The following is a 12,724-nucleotide window of genomic DNA, read 5'->3' on the forward strand; positions in this document are numbered from 1 at the left end:
GTAATGGGTTGTTTTTGATGGTGGGAGGTGAGTAGGACACAAAAACTCGGTAAACTCGTCCCGCGAATAGTCGAACGGAACGATTTCTACACCCGCGTGATAATCCCGAACCACACAATCACGAGCAAAAGCTCTGATACCAATTGTAGGTTCCCAGCCGGGTCTACACGGAATATCTCGTTCTACGTAGGTGCGGAATCCCTACGTAAGACGATACGAGCGTAGAAGACGATACACGTTAACACTATCAAACACACGTTACAATAAACAAAGACACGTTGTATTGCAACTGGAAACACGTGATTCACTGATCACCGATTACACAAACTCTAAACAACTCGTAAACTTTTTTTCTAAACCTAGCCGCAGCTATATGTTTATATCAGACGACAACTTCGCTTGTTCCACAAGTTCGCCTATATCAGCGAACTTGTGAGAACTTCGCTTAATACAAAACACAAATCCAACTAACTCGATTACAGACACTAGACACTGAACTACTGACATCATGTACCAACAGATCATATTATAAATGAGGAACTTCTCAAAAATGCGTTCAAATAAAGCAAGTAAGAAAATAGCAAGTTAGGAAAACTGATAAACACACAAGGATAAACAGTTGCGGTTTAATACTATATAATATAAAAATAGCTAGTTACGCATATGTTCCCAAAAGATAAAATAAGTAAAAGAGGGGAGTGAAATACTCACCTTATTAGACGAGCAAATTGAAATTATAAAATAATAAGAATGAAGGCGGCGATTCACACATTGACGATATGGCCTAATAAAGAAATTAAATACGAAAATAAATATACGAAGTTAAGGAATATGATATGATTCGAGAGTTAGATGATTAAATTTATTAAGTTAATTTTATTTAAACTTATTTACTGATCTTTTAGTTTTATTAAATTTTAGTATGTAATATTACTTGTAATATATTTTATACCTAAATAGATTATAAAATACATCCATGTAAAAAAATAAGTTAACTAATCGATTCATATATATGATGTGTTTTTTTATAAATATGCAACATATATTTAATATTATAAATTATTATATAAAAATACATGTTTATTAGTAGAAAAAGGTTAAATAAATCATTTAAATATATAAAATACATCCCTTATAAAATATTTAATAATATACCTTTTAATTATATATTTTAAATAAACAATCTTTTTAAATCGTTATACCTAAAAAGATTATAAAATACATCCTTGTAAAAAAAATAAGTTAACTAATTGATTCATATACATAATGTATTAATTTTATAGATCTTAAATATGTAACATATATTTAATATTATAAATTATTATATAAAAACACATGTTTATAAGTAGAAAAAAGGTTAAATAAATCATTGAAAGATATAAAATACATCTCTTATAAAATATTTAATAATATACCTTTTAATTATATATTTTAAATAAACAATCTTTTTAAATCGTTATTAAAACCTTTAGCAATCTTTTAACAATAATATTTATATACACCTACATATATATATATATATATATATATATAAATATATAGGGAGAGGATCATGAGAGAACTTCATTTTATGAAGAGAATTAGAGAACTAATAATGAAGTATTTTTAATTTAATTAAAAAAAATATTTTTAAATTTTTTTTTCATCCTTCTTATATGTTGTTATTCTTCACCACAAAAAAAATAAAAATAAAATAAAAAAAAATTAACGAGTAATGCATATATGCAATACACCGACTTTTTTTACAACGCATATGTGCAATAGTGTGCATTTTGATATTTAAAATAGTGTTGAATAGCATATATATATATATATATATAGTTGTTTGTATTGTTTATTTGCAATAGTGTTATATTATATACAAAAATTAAAAAAAAACCGGTATAGTGCATATGTGCATTAGTGTTGTATTACATATATGCGATAATGTGTTTTGTATACAATTATTAGTGTCGTATTTGCATATATTCAATAGTGTGTATTGGATAATGCAATTGTGTTATATTATATGCAATAAAACACTATTGTATATATGCAATAGGCATTAGTGCACATATGCACTACAGTACTACACCGACAAGTTTTTTTTTTAGTATCAATATCATCTTATTAGAATGAGGAAAGAAAAAAAAAATCACAAAATATTTTTTTTTTTAAATAGTTAAAAATAATTCTTTACTAGTTCTCTAGTTCTCTCTTTAAGAGGAGTTCTCTCTAGATCCTACCCCTACATATATATATATATATATATATATATATAATTGTACCAAGATTCGGAAAATGTAATTAGTTAGGGTGTTGGTTTTAAAAAAGTAAATAATGTATTTATAATGTTTGTAATATAGTTTAAATATCTAAATAAATATATAAGGGATTATTTGGATAAAAAAACAAAACTAAAACCGGTGCTGTGGGTGGCTCGAACCTGCGGCCCCTGCCTCTACGAGCCTTAACACAAACCCACCCAACCAACTTCTCTAGATGATCAGTTGGTTATGACCCAAGAAAAGTTGTTTTAATATTAATATTTTAATTAACCCAAACCCCATAAACCCTAGAAATCCTAATCGATTAAACCCGTTTATATTTGCTCAATTAATCTTTGCAAGGCTTTAGATGACGATCAAAACCATATAATATCATACCTGTAACAATGACGGATTGATCAAGAACAACACAATGACCCGTCAGCACTAACGAGATGAGTAACAGGTATATGAAGGTCACCTAAATTAAATTGGTATTGGGGGTTTTATTGGCGATGGATTAAGGGTTCGATATGCACGTTTAATTGAATTTCTATGATTGTTTATATGTATTTCGCATTAGGTTTAAGTTCAGTTTGTTTAATACAAGAAAAAAGAATCTCTTTGATTGAATTAACGTAATTAGAACGTCGGTGTGGACGAAATAAGCAAGATTAACAAACTATTTGATTCAATTTCCAAATTGGGAATGAGGATTACAGTCCAAGACTTCACAATTGTTGATCGGGTTTGAATGTGGGCATATGAGTCGGGTTCTAAGGGCTGATTGAACCGGGTTGATAATAATAATAATAATAATAATAATAATAATAATAATAAATTAATCAAATTTTCATTTTAGACCCCAGGTTTGAGGATGGAAGCATAACTAGGTAACACTTCAACTTTAGGGTAAAAAACCAAACTTTGAAATTTATATACATATATTACAAAAATTATTAAATAACAATATATTTACAAATAATTAACTCTATAATTGAGTTAAAATTTCCCGAACATCAGGATGAGTCGGGTATTTAATAACAATATTAATTTGAAAAGTCCGAGTTCATATGCTATATATGTTGACCCAGAGGTTCATGGCTCTTGGATTGAGCAGTTTCGGGTCAATGCTAAAACTGAAAAGAAGGGGACTGTGATAACATCAAAGGTGGCTGATCAGAGCATTGTTGTGAATGAGGAGGTTATACGTCGGGCATTAAAGATCAAGGACGGTGCTGGTGATCCGTTCAAGAAATTCACAATGGAGGAGATTGCTAGATATCTTCGTGAGATCGGATATGAAACTGAATGGGGCACATGTGAAAATAGGCATCTACCTTCATATTGGAAGCTTCTCTTTCACATTGTTGCCAACTGTTTGTCGTCACAGAAGGGAGGTTTTGACAAGCTTAGTGCCGACTGGGTTGGAGTTATGTTATGCTTAACGCACAAGAAGGAGTACAACTACTCCAAATTATTTTTCAAGCACATGCAGCTCAATGTGCTTTCCAAGAAAAGAAGATTGATGTATCCCATATTTTTGCAATTGATTTTGGATGATTTGCTACCCAAACACTCTAAGACCTGTATATGAGGAGGAAGTAGATGAAGAAGGAAAGGTTGTTGAGCCATCTGATCCTCATCATGTGAGGATGGTTCGGCAATCCATATTCAAGGCTATTGTTGAGCCTACGGGGAGGAGTATGTATACGTATCAAGGAGATGAGCATGGGATAAACTTCAGTCAGTTTGCTGAGACTGAACCAGATAGTGATGAAACGGGGATCGAGGAAGAAGGTGATAACGGTGATGATGATGACCATGATGGTCATGATATTGATGAAGGTGGAGATGATGAGGAGGAACAATATGAGCCTGTGGATGAGCCTGACACAACTGAGGCTGAATAGGAGACAGATGTAGAGGTCGAACACCGATCAAAGAAGAAGCATGATAAAGGGAAAAGAAATATTAGTGAATCTTCAAAGAAGCCTGTTGCTGCTAACTGATACAGAGGAGGAGGAGCCAGAGCGCCCATTCAAACGTTTGAAGGGGATGAAAGACTCCAAGAAGTCTACTAGTGCCAAGATGCCTACACTAAAGGTAATATTTCCCTCGACTGCTGCTATGATAAGTGAAGCCTTAGCATCCACACCACTGACCACAGAAAGCACAACACCACAAACCACCACACTAGCTGACCCACTTGTAGCATCACCCACCATCTTAGCTAAAACAATAGAAAAGATCAAAGCCAAACAAGCTAAGATAACCAGAGCCCTATCCAAAACCCCATCCAAGACACAACCTAAAATCCTAATTAAGTCCAAATCCAAACCCAAGTCCAAATCAAAGTCCCCAACAGTTAGAGATGAACCCATTACACCACCTAAAACCTCACCATCTAGGTTAGACGAGCCCTTACCTTAAATCCTAGAAAACCTACCCTTAACCACCCAAACCAAGACCGAACCAATAACCCAAACCCTATCTCCACCTAGGACAACATCACATGTCATATCACCCACCTATCAATTTACCTCACCCATTAAGGGCACATCTTTTTGGACCTCTACCTTCACATCATCAATTCACTCTTAAACCACCACACAAACCTTAGCAACCGCAACCGAACCCATTAGCCTACCCCTAGCCATCACAACTTCCTTCCCAACCCAAACCCAAACTTTACCATGCTTATTCCAACCACTCCTCACTCAACCATCTCAACCACACCTCCCTCAACACTCAAAAGTCTTATCATAGCAGCCACTCCACTTTCTAGTGGCAAGTAGAAGAAGTCACCCATGTATGAGACCTTGTCCTCGATAGGATTAGAGCACTAAAGGAAGAAAATGAGAAAAGGGTGAAACGAGAGATGTTGTTGATCAAGTTTTTCAAGGATCAACAAGTGATAAACGAAGAGCTTGCAAGACAGCGGGATGCTCTTGCATCTTAAGTGGCTGAGTTGAATGAACGTAGAGAGCTAGATAGTGCTATGATCGTAAGTCAACTGGAATGGAATTCAGACTTCACAAAAGCGAATCAGCAATCAACAAAAGTTAATTAATCAAAATTCTTTGTGAAACGCTGAGCAGCATGATAAGATTGAGCGACTTCAATCAAGACTGTCTGGATTAGAGTTTGATCATCCGTCATCTTCCAACTTTGCAAGCAACTTTAGGAGGGAATTAGACTCTACCCTTGATCATGTGAATTTGAGCGTCTAGGCTCAAGATTTGGTTTGTTGGAGAGTGGGTCCAGTTCTTCAAGGGACGTGGACAGGTTAATGGCTGAGAGTGTTCGGCTACGAAATATGATTGAGCAGCTTGAAGGTGAAATGGAAGAACAACACGACTTCAACAACGGCCAGAACCGTGTAAATGAGTCCCTCGTCAACTGTTACCTTGCTGTTATAGAAGTAATGCGCTTGACCGATGAAGATGTGAACAACTTGAGGACTCATCTGATGGAAACTTTTCGAGGATTCCTACGAGCCAATGAGCCAAGGACTGAGCAGAGCAACGAACGACGAACAGCACTCGCCAATCTAGTCGTTGATGCCGAAAGGGTCAGAGCTCAAGGTAAGTTACATGCAATCATTTATGGTGTGTCGGAGAAAGAGGCCGATGGAAGCGGTGCTGGGGTGAGCACTGCCATGGAGGAGCCAAAGGTTGTTGGAACTATCACAAACACTGAGCTTGTTGTTACTACTGCTGCTACAACTGGGCAGATCAGTTTAATAAGCTCTCCACTTGTTACAACTACATCAGTTGCACAAGTAAGTGCTTCTGTTACTTCTGTGATAGTTCCAAAAGTTCAACAACCTTTGGTTCAAGTAGGTGGTGGAGATGGTAATAGTGAAGATGATGACAAGTCGGATGGTGATGACTCGGATGACGATGAAAACGAGGATGATGGAAACGAGGATGATGATAATGATGATGACGAGTATGATAGTTTCGATGAACCTCATAGTGGAAATGGAAATAATGATGATGACAGTGACAATGGTGATGTCATTGGTGGAAATAAGGTGGAGGAACAAGATCCGCCAAGTGAGGCTCTAAAGACACGTGAGACTGATGCTGCAATCGAGGCTGAAATAGCCTCTACTTTTAATGTTTATTCTTTTGCATATACCAACTCACCCATTCAAGAAGTCGTGGAAGGAAATAAGAGTGATGATGACGGAATAAACTACTCCCCTAATCCGGATACTCCGAAGAGGGTGATTGACGAACCAGCTCAAGAGCCTATTGTTGCTTCCTCTACCTAGACCGCTGCAAAGAAGACAAGGAAGTGTATCAAATACAATAGCGTGAGCAGAATGGCGAGCTTGAGATGGAGATCGAATCCGTATCATGATGACTCTCCTATCCTCTACGCACGATGACACAAAGATAGAACAATCTGGGCTATCAGACGTGCTAATGGTGACCTGACATATTTTTCTTATGGAGATATGCACACCCTGTCCATTTTCGACATGAACTACTTCAGAAGAACAATGGGTGGAGGCGAAGAGGAAGACATTTTGGAGGATTGGTTTAAGCGTTTTTGAAGGATGAGTGGAAGGATGATTACCCAAACTTCCCATTGAATCCGGGTAGATCATTCAAGTCAAAGGAGGTTGATCCCGTTACAGGAAAGAAGATAAAAGGATGGAGATACAAGATGCCTGATGATCATGGAGAACCAATTTTTCATGGCATGCCCTTTGATGATAATCTTCTTTATGACTTCGTCTCGTGGGAGTTCGACAACGAGAAAGGCGAGGTGATAATCCATTGTGATAGAATGCATCACCTTCGCTTTTTTGATGAGCATGAGTTGGCGGGTTTTGGCAAGGATGATCTACTCAACCTTAATAGGTCACCCTTGTGCACAGTGGAAGACGTTCGTCATGACTGTACTAATGCCATCGTCAGGAAGTTCAACATGTTCGTTCTTCTTCTTGTTGAAAGACATCCATTTGACCACGACGAGATATTCGAGTAAAAGTCCGACTCCGACTTAAGACACGAGCTAACAGAACAAATGATAAAGACTAGAGGGAGATTGTTAGGCCCATTTTGTTATTAGTCTTTTGTATTTATTTGTACCTTAACGTTTATGTAAGTTAGCTAGTCGGATTGTCTTTGTTTGTATGTTTGGGCCCGAGGCCATGTAACTTGAAGCCCATTGGGCCGTAATAATACAATGAATGGTGCATGAGAACACACACTATAAATAGTGTCTGCATCTCATGCATGCAAACCAACCTTTTTGCTAATATCATAACCTTATCCTCTTACCAACCTCTTTCACTCTCTTCCGTTCATCTTTCGGCAATAACAAAACCAAACAAGATCCGAGATCTCGGTTCCTCACTAGTGATTTCCACTAGGTAGTGTTGAGATTAATTCAAGTAGACTAGTTGTGTTGTTTGATTTGTCAAAAGGACCTACAGTTTGTAAATGAGCATAAAAATATATTTGTTCTTAAAAAAGATTAAGAAAAGAAAAAAAATGCCACCTATGCATGCCAAATCATAAAAAAAATGTCACGTCAGTAAAAAAACTAACGGAGTTTGGGTCTGTTAAGTTCGGGAGTGCCAAAACAAATAAGGTGAAAGTTCGAAGTGGTGGGTAACAAATCGTAAGTTGGGAGTGACACCAACCAAAGGGTTAAATGTATGAGTATTAAAAACCAATATCCCTTAAAAAAATCACATATTAAAGACGCGTTTGGATTCCTGTCTGAACCGGTTTTTGTCCGGTCTTCTTCCGGACTATACTAAGACATAATTTTGAACTAGGTTGTTGTTGGGCTGTCCTGCAATCATCGACTAATTGTACTGTACCACAATTGGCAAATACGTTCGTGATTTTCCTTTTTTTTTTTGGTCCTACAACCGGTTCGATCTTCTTATACGACATGGTTTATAACCAACCCAAATTTGACACACGCTGTTTTAATATTGAAATCATTATTTAAACTAAAAAGTAGTCGTAGTTATTAGTAACCCATGATGTCTAAAATCATAAGAAAAAAACAATAGAATCACATGGAAACACAAATGAAAAAAATTGTTGTACCAAAAACGAGGGTATAAGAAAAATGTAAAAACTGTAAAATCATATAGTTTCGAACAATCAAATTTAACTCAAACAATCAAAGTATAACAACGAAATCACAACTAATCAAACTCACTAACAACAAAATCTTATAAGGACTTCGAACAGATCTTAAATGAAACCAGAGAACCAACATCTGTGTTCGTCCGCTATGCACCAACATATCATACCAACCAGTTGATAAAACCTCGGACAGAAAGGTAACACTTCAAACCAACTAGCGTGACTTTTAACACCATTTCGGCACACGCTCAACTCGTTCAGTGTAAGCATTAATGAATACTATGAATACCTTCTACCAAATAGAAGAGATACATTTAATACTTCAATGCTTATTAACATTCTTGGTAATGAATAATGGTGCTCTACTCGTGAAACCAGTTTGATATTTGATATAGGTATACAAGACAAAAAGGGTTCAGGAACGGGAAGCGATTATCATCCGGAACTAGTAATGAAACCGGTTTGGCAAGAACCGGCTAAGAATCAAATCAAACTACCGGTTGAAACTAGCTTAACACCGGTTAAGACCAAACCAAACATGTTAAAAAAACCAAAAGAATTCTACAAAACATTATTTAAAAAGCTCTATGCATACAAGAACATCGAACATTTTAAAATATATTATCTTGCGAATTTGAAATAACATAATTGTATAACACATATCTCATATTAAACATCTTTTAAAGAAAGACAACCGACACGCTACAAATTCATCATGATCAGCCTACACACTAAATGCACGGTACAAAAATCCTGAATATCTTAAAACCGTTGTGCAGGCTTAAAAACCCTGGTTCATTCAGTTCGGTTACAGAGGTGGTGGAGGCGGCGGAGGGCGTAGACCTTGATTCTGCCCTTGAAACCCTTGTGGCGGCGGGGGGGTTGGCGGCCTAGGTGTAAAGTTTGACATGCCACCTCCAACAGGTGGTGGTGGAGCTGGAAAGTTGCCTCCAGGCGGCATCGGTCTGGGTGGACCATTTCCCATTGGAGGAGGCGGCGGCGGCATTCCCCTTGGTGGGTTTCCCATTGATGCAGGCGGCGGTGGTGGCGGAGCTTGTTGTGGTGGCGGTGGTGGAACACCAGGAGCCGATGTACCATTGGTTGCTGCAGCTGATGCTGGTTTATTAGCCTCTGGTGGTTTCACCTTGAAGTACAATTGCAACTGTAAAATTGTAACAAGTTGTCAGATACAAATAAGAAAACAGGAGAATAAAAGGGGCAATTTTTATATATACCCCTGTAAATTTGAAGTACAAAGTGGTTAAAATATTAAATATACCAAATTCATTAAAAACAATTAAATTAATGATCTTTTACCCATATATTCTAAAACTTTTTATATATATACCCACCCATTTTTAACTTTAAATTTTTTACCCCATTTGAACTTAAATTTTTTCACCTATAAGTCTATAACAATAATTTTCTGGATATATAAGATTGCTAATCGGTTCGATTATTATGCGATTATACCTGATTCGATTATCTGATTCAAGGTTAATTAGCAAACTCAAGGTCGATTATCTGACTTGAACATACATATACGATTGTTTAATTATCTTTCAATGAGAAAACATGAGAGACAATGGGTTGGTTTGCTAGCTTATCGCCGATGTCAATCAAAATCCAAATAAAAAATATAGTTTAAACAAATATAATATAATGGTAAAGGGTAGAATGGTCATCAAGCACTAGTTCATTAAAGTTGATTATATATGGTATTTTTAGTTTTGGTTGGGTATATATGAAATTTTACAAGCATGTAAGGGTATAAATGAAATTAATGATGGATTATTACCGTAAACATTTTGGAATCTGGGTCCCAGTGAGAGAAAAACTTGGGGGTAGATTTGTCAATTTCTGTACTTGGGACCTACAAAACATATTGTACAGTCAGCACATGATATAATCATATATATAACATCATAGTTACAAGAATGATATAGTAGATATACCTTGAAAGCAATTGTCTCATAAGGTTCAGCTGCAAACAGAAGATACTGGTATCTTTTGTCAAAAGACTCGACCCTCTGTCATTGTCACATAAAACAAAGATTCATTAATATGAATATATTTATACAATGACATTACATGCTTGTAAAACCTCAAAAGAACATACCTGCTCATAGGATGACATAAATCTATGTCTTGGTTTTGTAAGATCTTCAATTTCTGGATATTCAATCTGAAATGAGAATCAAATATAAGATAGAATATTAGTTAAGTTGTTGATTATCAAAATAAATAAAGACAAAAGCATGATTTCAGTTTGTTACGTTTGTAAAAACAAAGAGACGTTTTGTCAAAGAAAAGAAAATGTACCTGGAATAGCAAAGATCTTTGTTTCGTTTCATGATCAAACTGCTTCGTCACGCGGTAGCCAGGTCGACCAATCTTAACTGCACAATTGTTACAATTAGGATGTTAAACCACGTTGAGGCACAAATGAAAATGATAAGTGCTAAAAGAATGCAAGCTCTTTGTTGAGTATTATGCACAAAAGAGTTGTTTGCAGCTGAAACATGATAAGATCAATAGCAAGTAAAGTTACTTTTATTGCATATAAGAAAATCAAGCAGGGATTGACAGATATCTTCCTAATCTTTCCCAATTAACTTATCAGTGAACTAGTAACGTAGAATGGTAATTTTCTTGAAAGAAACTAGAATCAAAATGTTGGTTTACTTATTTAGATAATTCACCATTATTGAACTACTTATATCCTCCTTAAGCCTCCATATAAACCTGCAACATTGCATCAGTGACTAAGCATTAGAAGGCTACTAATGACTAAACCACTTACCTACCTATCACTTTCAAGAAAACAAGGACTAACAAAGATAAAATCACTCCATGAAATATCTCTTTTTCATATAAGAATATCTTGTAATCATTAAGTAATACATCTAAAGTGTAAGTTTTCATAATAGCGAAGATAAGACTACTGAAATCAAAACCTAAGGATACGAAATATTTGCACTAAATAAAACGATGGAAGTTAAATTTCTCTGTAGCCCTGAACTATGTATTACATATCCTTAACATGCTATACCCCTTAGAAAGAGCTTTCAGAAACTTAAATCAAAGTATAAGCACTTAAATAAGCATGCAACAATCTGGGCCCAAGGCTTCCCTGAAGCTGACAATGAGACGCATATTGTACTGGGTTGAAACTGTAAGGTCTAAGATCAATGCAGTGGCTAAATTATGAGCTATATCTCGGATATCCTGAGTAAAATAAAGAAATACAAATACCTGACTTGCGAAGACTAACGCTTCGCTTATGAGGCAGGGGCTGGGCAGGGGCGTCCTTGGCCTCACGAGCGGCTCGCTTGGCCAAATTAGTCTGATGGCGTTTCCCCTGGGTGTGGGCCAAGTAGTTGCCCTCATTATTATGTAACGTCAGGCACAATTTACAACAACAAATTAGAATAATAATTAATTAAAAAATGAGGTAATAATTATTAAAGAGGAAAAAGGTAGGGTTTACCTTCCGAGATGATTACGCATGAAATATGGATCTTTGGCGAGATCGATGGTCTCCAGAGCCATTCTACGCAACCGCTCACGGCGGTCAATCGCCTCGTTTTGGGCAGAGGCGGCACCACCGCTGCCAGGCTTCGAACCCCATTCTCGATCCATCTTTCTTTCTTTCTGCTTCTTTGGTTCTGAGAATTGAGGGAGTGTGCTTCTTCTTCTTATATTTATATTGTTGTTTTAACCCACAAGTAGATTTTACAAGCATGAGTTTAAAAAATTGTTTATTGGCTTTTTGGTATTTTGAAAAGTTAGGATTTGGGCTTTTTGGTCTGAAAATTTCGCTTTTCAAAAAGCCATTTTGAAAAGACAGGATTTGGGGTTTTTGAAAAACTACTTCTTAACCCTTTTAAAAAGCTAAAATAAAAGGTTTTTTTTGTGATTGTCAAACACCATTTAACTTATTGGTTTTTTGAAAAAGCCAATAAGCCAATAAGGTATTTTCAACCTCAATCCCAAACATGCCCTTAAACTTATTGGCTTTTTGAAAACACCAATAAGCCAATAAGCATTTTTCAAACTCAATTCCAAACATACCTTAACTGCATGTAAGTAGGGTTGTTCGACAAGGGCGGGTTCAAGCCCGAGTTTGAAATTAAACGAGGACGCTTAGCCAAGCTCAAGCTCGATTTTGAAGTTAAACGAGCCTAAAATCGATCCAACAAGCCGAGTCATAACCCGAGCTTAGGTTGAGTTTGCCTTGGTTACAAAAATAAGTCAACTTAGCTCAAGTTATTTTAAATCAAGTTTTTTTTAGGTATCTTTATTTGAGCTTTTATAGAGCGAGCCACGAGCCCGGGCCTTAAGATGTGAGCT

At 36.1% G+C, this 12,724-nt stretch overlaps 1 protein-coding gene across 1 annotated transcript; it reads right to left on the reverse strand.

Annotated features, from left to right (window-relative positions):
- Positions 1-9,005: 9,005 nt before the first annotated feature.
- On the reverse strand, positions 9,006-12,013 carry LOC143617715 (uncharacterized). The gene is made up of 7 exons (XM_077090186.1): positions 11,859-12,013; positions 11,627-11,793; positions 10,694-10,770; positions 10,491-10,556; positions 10,327-10,401; positions 10,170-10,244; positions 9,006-9,533 (listed from the first exon to the last, which is right to left on the reverse strand). The coding sequence occupies exons 1-7, from the start codon at positions 12,011-12,013 to the stop codon at positions 9,180-9,182; spliced, it is 969 nt and encodes a 322-aa protein (XP_076946301.1). The 3' UTR covers positions 9,006-9,179.
- Positions 12,014-12,724: the final 711 nt, after the last annotated feature.

Source organism: Bidens hawaiensis, unplaced genomic scaffold (genome assembly GCF_021521415.1).
Source record: "Bidens hawaiensis isolate Kalapana, Puna unplaced genomic scaffold, B.hawaiensis_p1.1 tig00057201_1, whole genome shotgun sequence".
In the NCBI taxonomy this organism is placed as follows: Eukaryota; Viridiplantae; Streptophyta; class Magnoliopsida; order Asterales; family Asteraceae; genus Bidens; species Bidens hawaiensis.

Excerpts from the sequence above, each read along its gene's own strand:
- LOC143617715 (XM_077090186.1), bottom strand. The coding sequence starts at position 12,013 with ATGGATCGAGAATGGGGTTCGAAGCCTGGCAGCGGTGGTGCCGCCTCT. Across the intron at positions 10,771-11,626 it reads CGTTAGTCTTCGCAAGTCAG|TTAAGATTGGTCGACCTGGC; the intron begins GTATTTGTATTT and ends ACAATTGTGCAG. Across the intron at positions 10,245-10,326 it reads ATGAGACAATTGCTTTCAAG|GTCCCAAGTACAGAAATTGA; the intron begins GTATATCTACTA and ends TATGTTTTGTAG.